The sequence below is a fragment of the Octopus sinensis genome, linkage group LG10, assembly GCF_006345805.1.
Source record: "Octopus sinensis linkage group LG10, ASM634580v1, whole genome shotgun sequence".
Taxonomy (NCBI): Eukaryota; Metazoa; Mollusca; class Cephalopoda; order Octopoda; family Octopodidae; genus Octopus; species Octopus sinensis.
Window position 1 is genome coordinate 29,278,366 of NC_043006.1, and position 19,762 is coordinate 29,298,127.

General features: G+C 34.6%; 2 protein-coding genes across 3 annotated transcripts in view; one reads left to right on the plus strand and one right to left on the minus strand.

Annotated features, from left to right (window-relative positions):
* LOC115216385 (26S proteasome non-ATPase regulatory subunit 11) overlaps nucleotides 1-10,605 on the plus strand; it is a 23,989-nt gene extending 13,384 nt beyond the window's left edge. Inside the window, exons 9-13 of one of the 2 annotated variants that reach the window (XM_029785678.2) lie at nucleotides 1,739-1,862; nucleotides 3,949-4,074; nucleotides 5,764-5,799; nucleotides 7,840-7,891; nucleotides 10,271-10,605. In XM_029785678.2, coding sequence (XP_029641538.1) covers nucleotides 1,739-1,862; nucleotides 3,949-4,074; nucleotides 5,764-5,799; nucleotides 7,840-7,891; nucleotides 10,271-10,413 — 481 coding nt within the window. In that variant the 3' untranslated portion in view covers nucleotides 10,414-10,605. Of the gene's footprint in view, nucleotides 1-1,738; nucleotides 1,863-3,948; nucleotides 4,075-5,763; nucleotides 5,800-7,839; nucleotides 7,945-8,154; nucleotides 8,383-10,270 lie in introns of those variants that run through there. The other variant, XM_036506467.1, reaches the window with a different exon arrangement.
* Nucleotides 284-18,334, minus strand: LOC115216689 (death-associated protein kinase 1). The gene is made up of 2 exons (XM_029786214.2): nucleotides 15,343-18,334; nucleotides 284-300 (listed from the first exon to the last, which is right to left on the minus strand). Exon 1 carries the CDS (start codon nucleotides 16,695-16,697, stop codon nucleotides 15,411-15,413), a length of 1,287 nt encoding a protein of 428 aa, XP_029642074.1. The 5' UTR covers nucleotides 16,698-18,334; the 3' UTR covers nucleotides 284-300; nucleotides 15,343-15,410.
* Between the last annotated feature and the right edge of the window lie 1,428 nt (nucleotides 18,335-19,762).

Sequence of the window (19,762 nt, forward strand, 5' to 3'; positions counted from 1 at the left end):
CATACAAAAACGTCTTACACAATATAAATGATATAGAAAATTCAAGGAATTTGTAATAGTTTTCTTCAACCCCTTTAATTCTTTATATCATTTGTATCCTATGTAAGTTGAACCTTACATTTTTTTGTATTTCATGTATTTAATGTACTTTATATTTTTGATCTGTCTAACTTGCTTATCCCTACATTTACTTCTATACCTGCTCAAGCTTAAATTTCTTGAGCACTACTTAATATATTTTACAATTAGAATATCTTATTCTCATCTATGTCATATATATATATATATATATATATATATATATATATATATATATATTGGTAAAACAGTAAGATAACAAAAGAAAGAAAGAGACCTCAATATTATGTAAATAGAGGAAATTTATCTATAAAATAATGTTACATTACACGATAGTCGTGTAATGTAACATATTATTTTATAGATATATATATATATATATATAAAAGAAATAATGGATAAATAAATAGATAATAATCTATTTATTTATCCACTATTACATGTGTTTCATTTGCTAATAGTTGCACAATTTTACAGGTTAGACGTATAAGGAACTTCCTATTAGAAATTCTCAAGACAGAAGTTAAATTATTACTGTTATACAATAATATTTCCCTAATACTCAATTTTAATATGTATTTTGAACAAGCATACAGCAGCAAATGAGACTACATATTGGATTGTAATAATGGAATAACCAGATGTGCTTCAGGGGGAATACAGCTGGGAGTACTAATAAATATGAAAACAAACAAATCACAGATCCCTTCAGGGAGATGGCCCTGCTCGATATGTAGAAAAAGAATTGGGAGAAACTTCATAAGGTGTACTCAGTGTAAGCTATGAGTACATAAGAGATACTCACTGGATGACTAACAAAGAAAATAGATTACCTCAAATGTTAGGGAGGATCCTTAGTAGTAAACCGTTTCTGTTACTCAGGTAACCAGGTGGTAATGATATACATTGTTCCAAAAGCATAGCTGTGAGAATAAAAATAAGCTGGGCAAATTTCAAAGAGCTACTACCTCTGTTAGTAACAAAGACCCTCTCCTGCCAAAACAGTCACAGAAGTCTAGTGCAGGCTTTGGCCTAACCAGCTCTTGTGGTACCATCCCACCCATGCTAGCATGGAACACGGACGTTAAATGATGATGATGATGATGATATGCATTTCTTTGACATGTTTCAGCCTTTTGACTGTGGCCATGCTGGAGCACTGCACTGAAGGGTTTTAGTTGAACAATTCGACCCCAGGACTTATTTTTTAAGCCTAGTACTTAATCTATGGGTTTGTCTTGCCAAACTGCTAAGTTATGGAGACATAACCACACCAACACTGGTTGTTATTCAGTGATGGGGGGGGGACAAACATGTGTGTGTGTGTATATATATATATATATATATATATGTTGATCAAAATGGAACTCATTTGCAAGTAGAGGAGTGCCTGTGTGTATTTAGACAATGAGTTTCTGTCTAGTTTCCATTTACCAAACTCTTCTCACAAGGCATTGTTCTAATGTAAAATTCAAATATTTTACTGCTGAATAGCCTTTCAGTATGCAATTGGTTTAATGTGAACTCAGATTAGTGTTTGTGATCCAGCTACATATCTAAAAGAACATGCTGCACTCTGAGAATTCTTTTAATTATATCTTTACATGTGAATCTATTTATAGAATATATATATATTTTTTAAAAAATTATTTTCTCTTAGAGCTGATGAAGTGCAAGCAATTGTCAGTGGGAAAATAGCTCTGAAATACACAGGCCCTAATATTGATGCTATGAAAAGTATAGCTCAAGCAAGCCAGAAGAGATCTTTAGCTGATTTCACTGAGGTGAGGTGCAGTTTTATATTATTTGTCTAATAAAGTCAAGGTTTTATGTTTCTTCTTAGCTGTACAAAAACTTATTGTTTTCTATTTTGTTATTTAAAAAGATAATTCTTTATGTGTTTGATTGCCTTCATTACATTTTTCCTTTTAAGCAAATTGCCACAACTTAAGGTACCTTTGCTCTTATAGATATATAAATATAGAATATTTCTTTTTGAAAGGAATGAATATCAAGTCATGTTAATTAAATTGTTAACAAAATAATTCACATTGAAAGCATATTTTAATGATTAAAACTGAAGTTAAAGGATATTTTAGGCTGACAGTACAGGAAAATAATATTAGTGGATAAATTGTATCTGACTTTCTGAGAAGAGTGATAATCATTATTTCATTATTATACATAGAATTGTAGATAGACTAGCACTCTCATCTTGTGGAGGAAAAAGACACTCCAAACCTTGTCAAACAGTCATTCATAGTGTCTACAACACTAAGAATCGGCACATACACTGGACTTTGATAACCTTTTCAGTAGACCTAGCATAGAATTGAAATATCCTATGGGAGCCTTTAGGAAGAGCATTACAAAAAAAAAAAAAAGCACAGTAAGTTAGTTTTAAAAACTTTGATTCAAGTGCAATGAGTAAATGACATCACAAGAATAACTAATTAGAGAATATCATGTATTGTACAAATAGTGGAATGAGAACAAGCTAACCTCATGAACTAATAAAGAGTTTGATTAAAAATTCCAAGAACCCCTTATTAAATGTGAGTGATCATGCAGGTATTTTACAAGAACCTGCTCTATCCCTGCTCTGTCATCCTCTAGTATCAAACTGCTCCAATCCTTCTGGGTTTGTAGTCTTGTCAGCTGCACGATGACTTCATCAGTGCTTGTGGCATGAAAAAAAAACACCCATTACACACTGTAATGTTGTTGGCATTAGAAAGGGCTTCCAGTTACTGAAGCTATGCTAATGCAGACATTGGAGCATGATGTAGTCCTTGGACCCATCAGATCCTATCAAACCATGCAGTCCATGCCAGTATGGAACATGAATGTTGATGATGACTATTAGACAGGCACCTGAAGAAGGCTGGAGGCTACAGTAGCTCCAATGTAACTATAACAACCAAGATGAGGGCACTAATCTGAATATAGGAGTATATTATTATTAGATAACAATAATTTTCATTGGAAAGTAACAAAACCCACTCCAGATGTTACACTCTGTTGGGTCACTTAAGTAGAATGCAGTCTGTTTGTAATAGGATAAGACAAATAATAGCAATAAAAATCGTTGTGAGGTACCTTTCAAGTGATAATTAAGTAGTATAAGGTAGTAATTAGGTTCTAGAAGTTACAAAACCCTTGGTAAATTCCAAAGAAGCTAATTCTTAGCTGAAATCCATATATGTGTAATGCTAAATAAAAGTGTGTAATTCTCATCAGTTTCCCATGCTTAGAAAATTCCATAATACTGTTTCTACAGCATTATATAATACTGGTTACAGGTGCCACATGCATATAGCTAGCTGTACAAATCATTGAGAGATAAATAGGAATCTCTCTCACACACACACATGCAATATCCATAAAGTTAAGCTGATGGATTACTGATTGTGTGGCCCCAAGTTGAGATCTTACAGCCACTGATTTGGGTCACCTTAACCGTTTGCTCTAGTTTTCCTGCAGATGACAAAAACGAACAAGAAGCCTGCTTCTGTTTTTTGCTTGATTGGTCATCAATGAGAAAGATATTTACTTCTAAAAGAAAATAAACCATAGTAGCTTGCAAAAATGGATGTATAGCAGTAAACGTTCTTTGTAATTGTCAGGACTTCATTACTAAATAAATAATCTAATAGTCATTAGTGATATTTTAACAAGGTTGTAGGATGAGAAACTGTGGTGTTCTGAGAAATGTCAGGCTGCATGATAAGCAGCAAATGTTTTAATTTCTAATACCCACTAATCAAAATAATTAATTGGTTTATTATTTTAGGCAGTTATATTTTGTTTTGCTAATCTCTTAATATCTGTTCTATAATCCATTTAAGTATTGGTCTCTTTAAACTGCAGACTTTAAATCGCTACCAAGAAGAACTCTTTAAAGATCCCATTGTTCAAGTACATTTCCTAACTCTTTACGACAACCTGCTGGAGCAAAATCTTTGCCGAATTATTGAACCATTTTCCAGAGTTCAGGTATGTTGTCAATTTGTTTTTCTTTAGATTTGAATTTGTTATGGATGTTATCTTGAGGATCAGAGATTCGTCCTACTCTGTAACATCTTGAGCAAATCTCTTCTATAATCTCTTGTTGACCCAAGCTTTGTGAGTGAAATTAAGTTAACTGTCAGCTATGGAAGCCCATCAAGTCTACAAGTGTCTATGAAATATTCAGCTACTTTTACTATAATTCAGTGAATAGGTTCATTGGTCACACAGCTTCATTGTTGAAACCAGCAAAGGATCTGTTTATTTGTGTGTGTCTTGTAGAGCTGCACAGGATGCAGACATAACTGTGTAGTTTAAGAAGTTTGCTTTCAGTTTGATTCTGCTGTGCTGTTGTTTGTCTTTTACTATATCTTAGAGTCAACCAAAGCTTTGTAAGTGAAAATTTGGTAGATTGAAACTGTTGGAAACAGAATCCATTTTGTTGCAAGTATTTGGACAATGCATCCATTCTGGATAACTTCTTCCTATCAGTTTGGGAGGTACTGAAAAAAGACCATGGGCCTTCTTTCTCTAAGTTTCAATAATTTTCACTGTAGTTATATTTTAAATTAGCTTATAAAAATGTGGAGTAAAATGATAAAAGAATAAAATACCAAACACAAGTTGAGAGAATTGAAAGTTTCTTTTCATTATCCAAGAATGAATTGGATTCATCTGTAGCAGATCTGATACTTATTTTATCAATCATCAAAAGAGCTAAAATTAATGGAATTTCATCTTTGTATTACAAAGAATCAATTTAATTTAAGGTAAAGCCAGCTACTCTTTGTACCAAACTCCTACCATAATAAATATACATTTAGTTTAGTACACTCTCTTAACACTTCAGTTGATTTTTATATCAAACTGCTCTTGTAGATCTCTATGCTGTGGCTTTGTGCTTCTAAAAAGACCTATCTTTACTATATTAGTCTATTTCACATAAAGCCAAAAAGTAAACAAGAAGAGGTTTATAGCGTTTACTAATAAAAGATTTGGTTCCAATTATTTCCTACTAATTTTACCATAAATGAAATTTTTGTTTCGTTTTTGGATTTGAAGGCACTAAAAGAGAATGACTCTCCCCAGACACAACAGCAATTTTTGTTGATACTCTTGTATCTTTCTTGCTTGGACTGTGGCCATACTGGAGTACTGTCTTCAATGGGTCTTAGTAATTCATATTGATTCCAGACTAGTATAAAAACAGAGCAGTTTTATTAAAAACTAGTTTTGCATATTAATTTCCAATTACCTTAATTTATTTGAGAATGTATATTTTTACAATACTGAGAAGAGTGTAGTAAGAAAAAAAGATATAAAGGTAAACTATTGACTAAAAAAGAGGATTGTTATTTGCTTGAAGCATTTTCTGAAATATAATAGAAGTATTAAATAACATATGTAGGGTGATACAAGATCTTGTCTGTCTCTTTATTGGCATCACCTGACATATTTTGCCTAACTTTTCACCTGCATTATTTAAAGATCTTAAAAAAATATAAAATGTCCATGTTTTTAATCCTGTAGATTTTACTATCCACTTTAACTAATAGAAAAAGGCCATTTATATCCTTTAGTTGTACTGGTTACATAAGTAGAAGATAGTCGTTTACATGCCATCATCTCTCTATGATGGTTACATCATTTCATTTTCATTTTATTTATTTCTTTCAGATCAAGCGTATTGCAGAAATTATTAAATTATCACAGGTCAGTGTGTTTGTATATCATCATCATTATTTAACTTCTGCTTTTTATGCTGGTGTGGGTTGGATGGTTTGGCAGGAGCTGGCAAGTTAGAAGACGGCACTAACCTCTGCTATCTGCTTTGGCATGGTTTTTATGGCTGGATGCCCTTCCTAATACTGACCACTTTACAGTGTAGTGGGTGCTTTTTGCACGGCACCAGTAGCAGTGAAGTCACTCAGTAACTTACAAAACAAGACCTCCTCATCTAAGGAGGTGGGGGTTGTATTGAGGGACAGATATAGGTGTCTTGCACATCTATATAAACAGCTGTTTTTGGGGGGCTCAGAATTACATAATAGTTTTAATATTGGCAGATGGAGTATGCAAAAAGTAATGAATATGCAACCAGTAGTGGATAAATATAAACATTACTGTAAAGCAGGCTTCCATTTTCAGGGTGGAAAGATTGGTAACTATTAAGTAATTCTGAGCCCCCAGAAAACAGCTGTCGAATCTGAAGTACCATGCCCTCCTCCCTTAGTTTTCTGTATCTTTTTTACTCCATGTCAGTTTGTTCTGTAAATATATAAATCTCTGTATGTTTATACATGAATGTTCATCTTCTGGATATTTTCAGTTTCTCTCTCTCTACATATATATTCTTGTATGTATTCACATGTAAGAGATGGTATCAAAAAGTTCCTGTACCAGTTACATTTAATTAAAAAAATAACTTATTTACCTAAGTTTTAACTTCATCTCCTTTGAAATAGTCACCTTGAACAACAATACACCAGTCTTAGCATTCTTGCCAGTTTTGGAATCCAGCCTGGAAGGACCTTCTGCGATTCACTCTAGATCTTGACAAAGGTGTTAAAATGGCAGCCTTTGAGCTGCTCTTTCATCTTGGGGAAGAGACTGAAGTTTACAGGTGCTAAATCTGTCAAATAGGACAGGTGCAGAAGCAATACCATGTTGTTTTTGGTGAGAAAGTCCCTAGTGAGGTGATCTTGGTGACAAAGTGTATTGTCATCATGAAGCTGCTCCACAGATCCAATTACTTTCGCTAAATGTCCTCACCACTCAGATGCTTCAAAAGGTTACAGTCTGGCCCTGGGGAACAAATTCTCAATGCACGATACCACATTTGTTGGGGTGATGCAGGTCTTCCAGATCTCTCATAATCTTCCACTTTTGAAGTGCCTGTGCTACTCGAAACATGGCACAGGACTCATTACTGTAAGCTTGCCAAAGCATGCTTAATGTCACTGTAGCAGACTTTCTCAGTTTAACCCTTTAGCATTTAAACCAGCCATATCCGACCAAAAAGTATTCTGCCTGTTTTATGTTCAAACTAGCCATATTTGGTCTCTCAAACCAACCCTACAATATCATTTTAAAAATTAACAGCTACCTCATCAAAATCTCATAGCTACAAGATAATACATGATTAGTTCAAAGCAATGTGGATGAAAAAGCTTTAATTATGGCAGAATAATGCGAACACTAAAAGGTTAATGCGAAATTTCACATTGGCTCTTTGTTCTTGTCCATGATAAAAATTGCAGGCTACAGCATACGCGTGATCACAAAAACACAATTCTCACAACTTGCGAAGTAAACACACCAGTGTCACTCAACACACTGCCTCATGAAGGCAACTGCTAGCTTTCACCGTGTATGCATCTGATGGTACGCGACAGAACTAGCCTGGGAACGTTTTGATACCACCTTGTCTCAGTGTGTGTAGTTCATATATCAAGCCCAAGCATGTTGTTTGTGTCATTATCTCCATATGTTTACACACACACACACACTTGTGTACTGTACATTAAGTTTGGCTTTAATTCTTTCTGCTACAGATTTGCTTGAATAAAGATGTAAATCTTTCATTTTTTTTTAGGTTTGAGGGTACCTTAAAATAGTTGAGATGAAGTACATATAAAAATATGAGAAACTTTTTAAGAACTAAAATATAAATCTTAACTTATACTTGTCCATGTTTGAAGTACTTTTATATTCTCTTATTGTGAATTTAAAGATTTTCTTTTATTCTTGTAGAATGAAGTTGAGAAGAATCTGTCAAAGATGATCTTGGATCGAAAACTGCATGGTAACTGGTTTGCTATATGCCTTCTTTTACTTTCCATGTGCAATAAGATTTATTTAAACCGGCCATATCCGGCCAGAAGTATTCTGCCTGTTTTATGTTCAAACTGGCCAGATCTGGTCTCTCACACCAGTCCTACAATATCTTTTTAAAAATTAACAGCTACCTCATCAAAATCTCATAGCTACAAGATAATGCATGATTAGTTCAAGACAACGTGGATAAAAAAGGATTAATTTTGGCAGAATAAGGCGAACACTAAAGGGTTAAAAGAAGCCTGCAATCTAGAAATGCTTTCTTAGGTGGTAAATGTCTGTGATTCTGCAGAACTGGGAAGATATAGTATATGTGTTAGACTTGTGGAATTGTTGCATAAAGCTAAAATATTGGCAATGAAAGCAGAAACAGCCACACTAATTGCAAAAGAACAAATTTCATCCCAGAATTATATCATTAAAGTGAGTTGGGAACAGAGTCGGAGAGCAAAGTATAATCCCTAGAAATTAATACGAGAGGGACAAACATTACAGGATATTAGATATATTATTAAGTTACTACTTCAAGTAATAATTGCATTGCTGCATCGTTTTATATTTAAAACCTATAATTTATCTAATTTTTGGTAGAGTTTATCAAACAGACAGACTAAGGGCCTAAAAGAATGATGATCCAGGCCTAAGATAGAGGAATTTAATGATGCATACCTCTGAGTAATGTCCATTATTATAAATGAGGAATGAGTAAGCAAGGCATAATTATGAATTGAGGTACTTTTATCAATATAGTGTATTAGGGTTTGCTATTGCTTAATCTGTCATTGTGCATTGAAGAAAACCAACTGCAAAATGGTAGTTGGTAGTATGAAGACATAAATTGGCCAAAGATGATATGGAATATTATGATTACATTCAAACTTCAATCTTTTCATTACCAACCCACCTGTAGATGCCCAAAAAATATTTTGCCTAATGTTACCAAACTGCCTGTGCCTGCCAGAATTGACCTATTCATATTTTAATGAGAATTTTAACATTTACTTGTATTTACCTGTAATTGAATTTGTTTTGGGACAAAAATTATGAAATAGATTTGGTTAAGAACCTTTTGTTAAACTGTGTTCCAAAAATCACATGAATGCATTGATTGATAAAAAAAGTTAACTGTTTCATGAAACTAATCTAAATTCATGATTATTTTAGAATTTAATTGATACGCATAAGGAATCATTTTGGTTAGAAATATTTGGTTACAAAAGGGTTAAATCAAATGTCATGAGTGGAATGATGTTGGATTGGGACAAACAGAGAAACATTGTTAATCATTAAGTCTGGCCAGTTTGTGTTGGTTAATGAAAGTACTGTTTCATAGTATAGTGTTATCCTGGATGATGTTGATAATGGTTCTGATTATGATGATAGCAATTGATATATCTAGTCAAGTCTTGAATTAATTACTCTGAAAAGATACATTTAATTTTTGACACCAACCCACTTGAGAACAATTTTATTATATTGTACAAAACTCCTATTCTAGTCATATTCCAAAAACCATTTTGGAGATTTAGCAAAATCTCTCCAAATTACTGATTATTTTCAAAATTAACTGAAATACATGGACTATGTATTTCATTAGAAAAATAATCATGAAATGGTTTAAATTATGCCACCCTTTCATTTTGTAATCCAACATGTAAAGCATATTTAGCCAATCAATTTCAACAAAAATAAATACCAAATCTTACTTCACATTACTTAGTAAATATCAAATCTTTGCAACCCTCAACATTTTATTTGATTGGAATGGAAAGGTCATTTTATTAATCATTAACTTAAACCTACTGAAATCTATATGGACTTACTATATAATACACAGTTAGCAGTGACTAAGAAAACTAAAACAGAACACTTATTGTTCTACCAAACTAGCTTTGGCGTTGCCATCATGATTGCATCCTTCCAATAAGTTCTGAACCTTAAGTGAATTTGAAACCATTCTGCTGCTTCAATTCAAATTACAACTTCTGTTTTTTTGGTTATCATGTTGTGATAGTTATTGATTAGCTGAGCCAACGATCTGGTATCAATATTCAGTTGTAGCTAATTCACTTCACCTTATACCACAAATGCTCTTGAGAAGATTCCAGTGAATCTCTGAGCCAGCTTGTAGCCACTGAACATCACAGAATTTGGTTTCTTGTACTTATCATCATCGTTTAATGTCCGCTTTCCATGCGGGCATGGGTTGGACATGTAAAACAATATTTGACATGACCTAAAAACTACATGATGCACACATCATTCCACAAAATCTGTTGGACTTATGTGGAAGTAGTTTGAAATATATTATTTGCTAATAAAACTTCTTTTTGTTTGTTAATTACAGGAATTTTGGATCAAGGAGCAGGTGTTCTAATAGTTTTTGATGAGACCCCTGTGGATCAAACATATGGTAATGCTCTGGAAACTATTCAAAATATGGGCAAAGTAGTTGATGCTCTTTACCACAAAGCAAAAAAACTCACATAAACTTATTTTCAATTTTTAGTATCTTTAAAATTTTTTTTTTTTTCAAAATATCCACTTCCATAACATGTAATTACCTTTTCATTTGTGTCTAGATTTTTGTGTAATGTTGCTTTTCCAAAATATTCTATTGTTACAGTATTTAATTATGAAACAACAAAAATAGGCAAATAAACAAGAAATATTCAGCCTCCAGCCTGTTTCATATTTGTATATGTTTTTCTTGCTTTATTTCTGTCTGTTAAAAACTTAGTGTATTATTTTGATCATTCTGAATATTTTCATCTGCAAGACAGATGGGGACTACCAAGTTAAGGTGATGAACAATGGCCTGTATAGGATCAGGGAAAGAAATTGTGTTAGGACTAGTAATATACCCATCAACATGATACAAAACTCTGTTCATCTTTATTTGCTTGGATGAGAAGTTTCAATTCTACTCAAGGATTGTACAGGTAATATAACTAAGGGCATGCAGCTGTAACCAGAATTGCTTCTATAAAAGCCTCCCACTCAGAATTAAAACTGGAAAAGAAAAACATGAAGATTTAGAAGTAACTACTTTGGCTGAATGCTATTATTCTGTGTATCCAAAACTTTTAGGAAATCCTATAGGTTCATTTGCTTTGCTTAGTCTTGGTTAGTATAAGGAAAGTTATTTAGCTGTTCACTAAGAATATGGAAATGTCTAGCTACACAAGGTATTATCTGGACTTTGTCTTTCATGTTCTGGTAATAATGCCATCTGATCATAAGTATGTGGATACAACATGAATCATATCATTTCAAAGTAACTTTTTAGCTCACTGCAATGAAGCATTTTTTGTTATGTAAGATGTGTGGAACCCAGAATCTGATTGATCTGACTATCCAGTGAGTATTTATTTCAAGGTTTTAACAATGAAGAGCTACTAGCAAATATAAAGGCAGGTTTTAAGAAGGCTGTTATTGTAATAGTATCAGTATGCTTAACAGGCATGTGGGCATTTTGCGTTTGATGTAAGAAGAATATCAATGTGTTGAGTGAGTGCTGCCTCTCTGCTAGGACATACTTGCAGTATGGAACTTTAGCACCACAGATATGGAAATATAAGATAGCAAACTGCCTTATCCTTTAGGTTTTGAAAAATCTCAACTGTGCCATCCAACAGGTCAGTGACTATTTACAAGTTACTTGTTAATGAATCTTTAATTAAAGAAAGTTAAAATGAATCCACAAATTCATTGCTCTCTTCACTGATTGAAATACATTATATCAGTGGATGATGTGTACCCCTTGTGGAGGCAACCCAGAAATGCAATACTTGAGAATTGGTCTAGATTTGTCCTTGTTTTAAGAGATAATTTAAAGTAAACATTTGTAACATTAATTGGTTTTATACTGGCCATCATCATCATCATCATATTTGCTTTCCATGCTGACATGGTTTGGATGATCTGACAGGATTTTATGGATTAGAAGACTGCATTTGGCTCCACTGTCTCAGTTTTGGCACAGTTTCTGTGGCTAAATGTCCTTTGTAATGCTAACCAGTTGCACTGAGTGCTTTATCATAGCATCGACACTAATGAGGTTGCTCTGTAACTTATACGACTAAAGTGTTCCTTTGATTGAAAGGGAGACTTGGAAATAGAGGGGTTGCTTTATGTGAAGTATTAAAAGTTCAGAATATGATGGGAAGAGCAGCTAGATTTATTGTTGTGGGGAAGATTCATGACTGTCTTGCATTTTAGGTGGGTTTGGGGTGATGGTGATGAGGTGACAGAATGTACCCTGAAGATAACATGCTCAAAAAGGTGAATGGAAAAGAATGTGGAGACAGAACAAATCAGGAAAAGAGGGGTAAATTTACAAGAGTGAAAGATAGATGTACACGGGTTGATAGTAAATACAAGTGGATGGTACAGTAATAACCCTGATAGCTTGTTAACTGGAAGTAGCTCTGAAGTGGAACTGGCAGTTGAGAAATGGTGGTATGATATGTAGTAAGAAGTTTTGTGTTCATTAATTACAGAAGCAAAATAATACAGGAGAGTGATAGGCCAAGCTAGCATGTTTTTTATTTTTTTTTTTTTACTAAACTCTAGCCATATCTAAAAAGAATATGATGCATAAAAATTGTTTTGTAGTTAGATGTTCTCAAACTTGCTGATCTACTAAGTCATTTAAACATTTCAGAAGACTTGAATTCTTTTGGGACTTGGAATACATGTCCCACGTGGTCTAACCTACAAACATAGTGGGGAAATATGTTTCCTAAAAAGTAATATCATTTCATGATTGAGTGGTTGGCAACAGGATGAGCATCAAGCTGTAAAACATCAGCCATGAGTTAATGAGAGGTCAGCCCATCTGCTAAAAGTAGCAACCAAACTTCTCAAATCACACTACTGTCATAAAGAACTCATTGGACAATGTAGGCCATGATACACTAAAAGTTGAGATGTGCATGGTTGGAACATCATTAATCAAAAATGCTAAAGCCATACAATACTCGGTACAGGTCTTCATTTGAATAATGTTAATATATGAAACCATCTCATAAGTCTTAGCATATAGAATGAAAGAAAGAAAAACAGTTTGTTTAAACTATTCTATATGCATTTTCAATGAAAGGAATCTCTGGTTTCATCTGCATGAAACTGAAGATAACTCTTCTTGACAAAAGTGAAGAATCTTATTCGTATATAATGACATCTATTGCAGACCACATTTCAAGATGATCTACTTCCACCACTTGCATAGAATTATACTTGTGCAAAAACCAACAAACTATAGAAACACACTGAACATTAGGTAGTAGTTCAACTCTTTATCCACCTGCACATTTTTGCATCTATACACTATATGGTCTATAGAAGAATGCTCAAAATAGATCAGTTTCCCTTGGTTTACACCATATTATTCTTATGATTACATTGAATAATGGGTGATTGTGATTTGAATGCTTTTCCATAACATGTTTGCTTGTTCTGGAACTAAATAACTATCAATGAAACAAGCACTTGTAAAAAGAACAATAAATTTTGTTCCGTTTGTGTATTAGTTTCTGTAGCATGTATCCTCTAAATTGAGGGCTAGTGTGCAGCTCTAGTTTTATAGCATCAAGTAGATGAGTAATACACCTGATCAGGATTTTTATCTCTTGTAAGTAACATTTCCAATGAAGCTAGTGACTATTTCCAACCCATGCCAGCATGGACAACGGACGTTAAATAATGACGATGATGATGATTGCCCAAGGACACAACGAAATAACTGAAATAATTGAGAGCAGAATTGAATTCAAGTTGAGCATGGTCATTGCCAGTGCCACTGGATTGGCTCCCGTGCAGGTAGCACGTAAAAAACACCTTCTTTGTGTGGTTGTTGCCAGAACTACCTGACTGACCCTCGTGCTGGTGGCACATAAAAGCACCTACTACTACACTCTCGGAGTGGTTGGCGTTAGGAAGGGCATCCAGCTGTAGAAACTTTGCCAGATCAGATTGAGCCTGGTGCAGCGTTCTAGCTCACCAGTCCTCAGTCACATCGCCCAACCCATGCCAGCATGGAAAGGAGACGTTTAATGACAATGATGATGTGTGTGAACTAGCAATTCAGTATCAGATCCAGGACATTGTATTTCATATATTACTAATTCTCATAGTATTAACTCCAGAAACAAGTAAGGCTACATTGATCAGAGCAGGATTTCAATAGGATTGGGTTAATGCAGCAGAATACATGGCACAATCTCAATGTTTCTTTATATCTATAATTTGTTTTTATACTTTTATCAAAGATGTACACTTACACTATTATATTAAATACAAAAAATGGTAATAAAAAAAAAAATAAAGGTAGAATTTAATTATAAACTGAATTTACCTGGAATGTAGTAAACACAGCACTTAGCATCAATGGAAACAGTTGCTACCAATTTTCAAGGAACCTAAGATGCCTGCTTTAAAATTTTTGTACTGGCAAATATGTAGACTCAGTTATTAAGACAAACAGTTTTCTCAGACTGAATTCAAGTCTGTAGCATTAAACTGATATTATCAATACTATAATCCTCAATTAATAAAGATGGTTGAGACTGCACTTTCACAATCATCATATTATAGCAGTAAAAAAGGAAAAGGTGATAAATTTGTGTGGTGTGAATGTTTGGTATTTCAGGCAGAAATTACACTGAAGAAATGTAAAACATGTTGGAAGACTAAGTTGAGAAGACAAAATGGGCAGAGAGAATGTGACCAGGCATTAAGTAAGTCAAAGTAAAATCTGAAAAAAACAATTGTGACTAGATAAGAAAATTACCATCATGCTTCACATCATTGAGCCGTATTGATACATCCTTACATAGCCAGTTTCTCATTTGTATCTATCATCATAGATGCATTAGATTATGTTCCAACAAATTTGCACAAAAACTTAAATTTAAATGGAGAAAAAGCAGAAGAAACTGATGAGGATTCTCCAAATCCAATCTACAAGATTTGTAAGACATTCCAAAAATTCCCCATGTAAGATTCTTATGTGAATAAATGCACACACTTGGGTGTATGCATTGACAGCTCAGCCAACTCGATCACAAAAGTCTTGTTGCTTTGATTAGCAGCTGGTTTGAACCCTCACTAAGAACTTAAATTAAACTGAAAAAAAATCATACATACATGTGTGTGTGTGTGTAACTGAAAGGCAAAATTAATGCTTTGATTTGAACAGCAAAGCATACATTTGTAAGGAGAATGAAATGAAAATTAAGAACTGTTTGCAACAAAATAAACCAGAATTTTATACTCTGAAGGTTTACTTAACAGCAATAAATAATGTTTTAGACTGTATGTCTAAACTGGAATCTTATAACTGAGAATGGTTCCTTGTTTATACACCTGCAATATCTGCCTGAAAACTTGTCATTTCCCTGTCAGATATGTATATATCTGGATACAGTCATATATTTATATTTATAAAAGTATTGTTTCATTGTTTAAGTGATGTTGAATTACTTTCAGCATGTACTCATCATTTGTTCATGCATTTCTTTGATAATGACATAATCTTTGAGAGCACGAGGAACTGGAAGATCTTCAGCATTTTGAACTATCTTGTGACCAAGGCGTTTGCGAATACATTTGCGGCATAAGACTTGTAGAGATGTGACAGTTTGCAACTTTTTCCGAAGCCACTGAACTACAGCCTCTGTGTCATTGACTCGTGTGGGAAAGTAGTTTGTGTAGAAGTACATCCTGGCGCTGAAATCAAGATAACCAAATCTTGCTAAAAGACGACACATTTCAAAATTACCCTTCTCTGCAGCAATCTGAAACAAAGATTTGTATATTCCATCCGAGTAATATTTCCCAGGTACTTCAAGGTCACAGTTGTGTTCAATCATCATTTGAATGATTTCAATTTTATTAGATATCACTGCATCATATGCAGCTGTCTCTCCCTGATGGTTATAAATATCATGCTGACTACCAGCTGCCAGTAGTAGCCTCACAACAGATGTATAGTTTCTTCGAATAGCAATGTGCAGTGCTGTGTCACCAGTTTTGAATTCTCTCCGGTTCAAGTCACAGTTGACTCTGATCAATAAAGCAACTGCTTCTTTCTGGTTGTAACAGACAGCTTCCATGCATGGAGTACGTCCCCAATAGTTCTGAACATCCACTTGGCTCCCTGATGCCATTAGAAGATCAATGATATCTGTTCCACCGTTGCGTGCAGCATAATGAAGTGCCATGTCACTATTCCGATCAGTAATATTCAGTTTACAATTGGCACGAATTAATTTTAAAACAGCATCTGTTTTGGTATTTCGAACAGCTTTCATAAGTGGAGTTTTGGATGTAATATCTTGAGAGTCAACATCAGCCCCCCGTCGGATGAGCACATCCAGGATTTGACAATAGCCATCATCTGCAGCATAGTGGCATGGAGAATTGCCAAATGTATCTTTTACATCAAGTTTAGCTTTGGCTCCAATTAGAAGGATCATACAGGCCATTCGGTGTTTAAGAACTGCAAAGTGTAAAGCTGTCCTTCGAAGAGTTGTTGTCGTTTGGTTGACATCACATTTAGACTCTATCAAATATTGTAACATATAAGTATATCCACGATATGATGTTAGATGAATAGGACACAAATCAGCATGGTTCTTTTTGCGGACCTCAACAAATTTAGCATTGAGATCAATTTTATATTGTGCAACGAGACGCTTCAACTGAGCAAGTTCGTTGTTTAAGACTGCATCATAAAAATCTAAGCCAGCCATTTGTGTGCGAAGCAACATTTTTGGTGATGGGGGGAAGTCGTTCCGACCTGAGAATTCTTTTGATGTCAATAAATCAACTGATTTCTGGAATTTGAAATTAATGCTACATCGTGATTTGGTTTACAGCATTATGTCGATGTATTTGTTTTAAGGACCCTAATTGTTGGTCGACATCAGTCAACGTTCATCACTGACCAACTGGGGTTTTTTGGACATAACAGCGTGGCATACAATATCGAGGTTATCGAAGATATTGCAGAATCGGGGCAAATATTTGTTGTACGTGTGTGTGTGTGTGTGTGTGCATGGGAAGATGAAGAAATGCTTTGTTTTTCTACTTTTTTTCTTTTTCGTGGTGGAATGTTTGTTTTCTTCTGAATGAATGCCCTGTTTGTTTGTTATGTTTGTTGATTCATTTGTTTTTTTACGAAAACAGCAAACTATAAGGAACAGAAGGCAAAAAGCATTGTGGAAAATTGAATCGAGAGACATCTATTGATATGAAAATAAGTGAGAATTGAATTAATAAACGAAAACTAAACAGTATATGTGTAATTTAGTGTAAAAAACTTTCGACGAGAGAAGAACAGATTGCGGAATAAGAGTCGCGGAGTGGGTTTGAATTACAAGTGTCAACAATTTACGGCGAGGATATTTCGTAAAGAATCCTTACCACACTTCTTGTCGTACATTGTTGCTTATGACAGGGATTTAAGAAAACACTTACACATTTTAATGTGACTTGACGGACAAGAGTTTTCTGCTCAGTCTGTATGCCACGGTTGGATTAGGTGCCTGGAGACAGCAGCAACAATTAAGGGAAATCTTGTTTAATACTGCAATGGTAGATGATACGGCATTGTAGGTCGAGACAAATATATCTGTGTGACAGTGATTTCTTTCCAGAATGACATCCATTCATAATATGATAGTGAGATTAGGTGTAGTCATCAGCGAAACACGTTTCCATTCATAAACTGTAAAATTAACAATTTATTATTATAATGACTGACAATTGGGAACGAGGCATTTGGTCCATAGCGTCATTAGGGGAGGTAAATCTCAGTTAGAACTGTCGGTGCTCTCCCCTGACTATTAATATATTTCTTGACTTCAGATGAGCTCAGATCTATATCCAAAAATCATTCAAGCCACGACTATTTTATCACTTAGTTTATCCAACACTATAATGTAATAGATCGTTTTTTTTTTAAGAGAGTAGGGAACTTCGTTGCTTTTTCTTTTAGAATTTGAATTTTTTTGAGCCGGCAACTACTTTCTGGTCCCGAAGAGGTTTAATTTTGGAATGCAATTTTCGCTATGCTACGTATGAAGCGAGTGAGGTGGTGCTATGAAAGACAGTGCGATGTAATATATTTTACATCATTGAGGAGTTAAGTTTATATATTTCCTCAACATATATAGCGATTATATAAAGTGACGCTGGGGAAAATAACAATATTATGTTTCCGTTATAAGATGTTTTCCAATGTTCAGTTCTTGGGGGGCAAAGTGAGTCTGGTGTAGGATTGCTACGTATTTGGGGAAGTTGAAAGAAGGATTGAAGGTAATACCATTGGTTTTCGCACCTATAATGCTCTTAGCGATATAGACGATTAGTCAAACCTGTTGGCCGAAGGAACATAACCTCTCTATTACTGGAGGTAGGAATACAGTTGGTCAGTCAGGGTTTAAAGAAAAAAAAGACGAAAAGAAATTCTACTCGAGATATTTTCTGAGATGGAGTTATCTCCCTTCGATCTGTTCCAGTTGCGCCCGAAAGGGGATGTATGTACCCTACATAATAGATATATAAACGGGGCAAATTCAACTATTTTGCTGTAGATTAAAAAAAAAAATACATGTCAGACGGGAAGTTACTAGTCATTACTATTTACAGGGCCTCCAAGAGGAAGGAAAGAAGGAATCTTCTAATTAGAAACCAGCGTCCAAGTGTTTAAGACAGACTCCGTAAAAAAGCACCCATTGTAGTAGTTTCAAGCTAGGTGATAAATGAAGTCTCCCTACCAAATAGGCTACGGTGGGATTTGATCTCAGAGCGTAAAGTGATGGAGCAAATACTACACAGCATTCCGTCCTACATTCTCATAGTTTCGCCAATCAACTCATCCTCTGGAATTGTTAATTTAAAATTTTTTTTTATCAACTCCGGAAAGAGAAAAAAGCAGAGTTATCCCGGGCGAGATATGAAATTTCCTTTTTAATCCTTTATTCTATAAATGAATCGCAGTTATCAATGAGTGTGGAGATGAGGTGAACCGGGAGGAAAAGGTCGGTGATGTCAATGGTTGGGGAGCCCTACAGGAAGAGTGAATGAAGTGGGAAGAAGTAGGACCACGCTGATCCTACTTTCGCCCATTTATGGCCTCGGGGAAGTGAGAACGGAGGGATGCGCGCAGACGTGCAAGCGAGAAAGGAAATTTGGCGTAGGTTCTAGCGATGGGTTAGTTGAGTAGGCTGCATCTTGGATTTAACCCAGTTGGAAAGTCGACACTGGGAGGTAGGTGAATCGCGCTTTGTTCCTCGTATTACAGACTTGTTCATATTTCAAGTCTTTTCGGCACAGGTGTGTGTGTACATATATATATATATATATATAAACTTACTTGGAGAACAGGAAAAGAAACGAAACAACGCGAGGGCGCTCAGTCATGCAATAAATTAATAAATAAAATATATGCATACATACATACATATATGTACGTACCTACATCTACATGTATATATACATGCATATATAAATATATATATGTGAGTACAGGACACCACAAATAGACATAGAACTCAACGAGAAACGAAAACGTAAAAACAAACATGGAAACGGACTTTTTTTAACAACGAAAAAACAGAGTACAAGACAAACAATACAAGGAAAATTCCCCTTCATCAGCTGTCCCTAGTTCGACTCCATGCGTGTTTGCATGTTTGTTTTTACGTTTTCGTTTCTCGTTGAGTTCTACGTCTATTTGTGGTGTCCTGTACTCACATATATATATTTATATATGCATGTATATATACATGTAGATGTAGGTACGTACATATATGTATGTATGTATGCATAT

Coding starts and splice junctions, on each gene's coding strand:
- LOC115216689 (XM_029786214.2), bottom strand. CDS start 16,697: ATGTTGCTTCGCACACAAATGGCTGGCTTAGATTTTTATGATGCAGTC.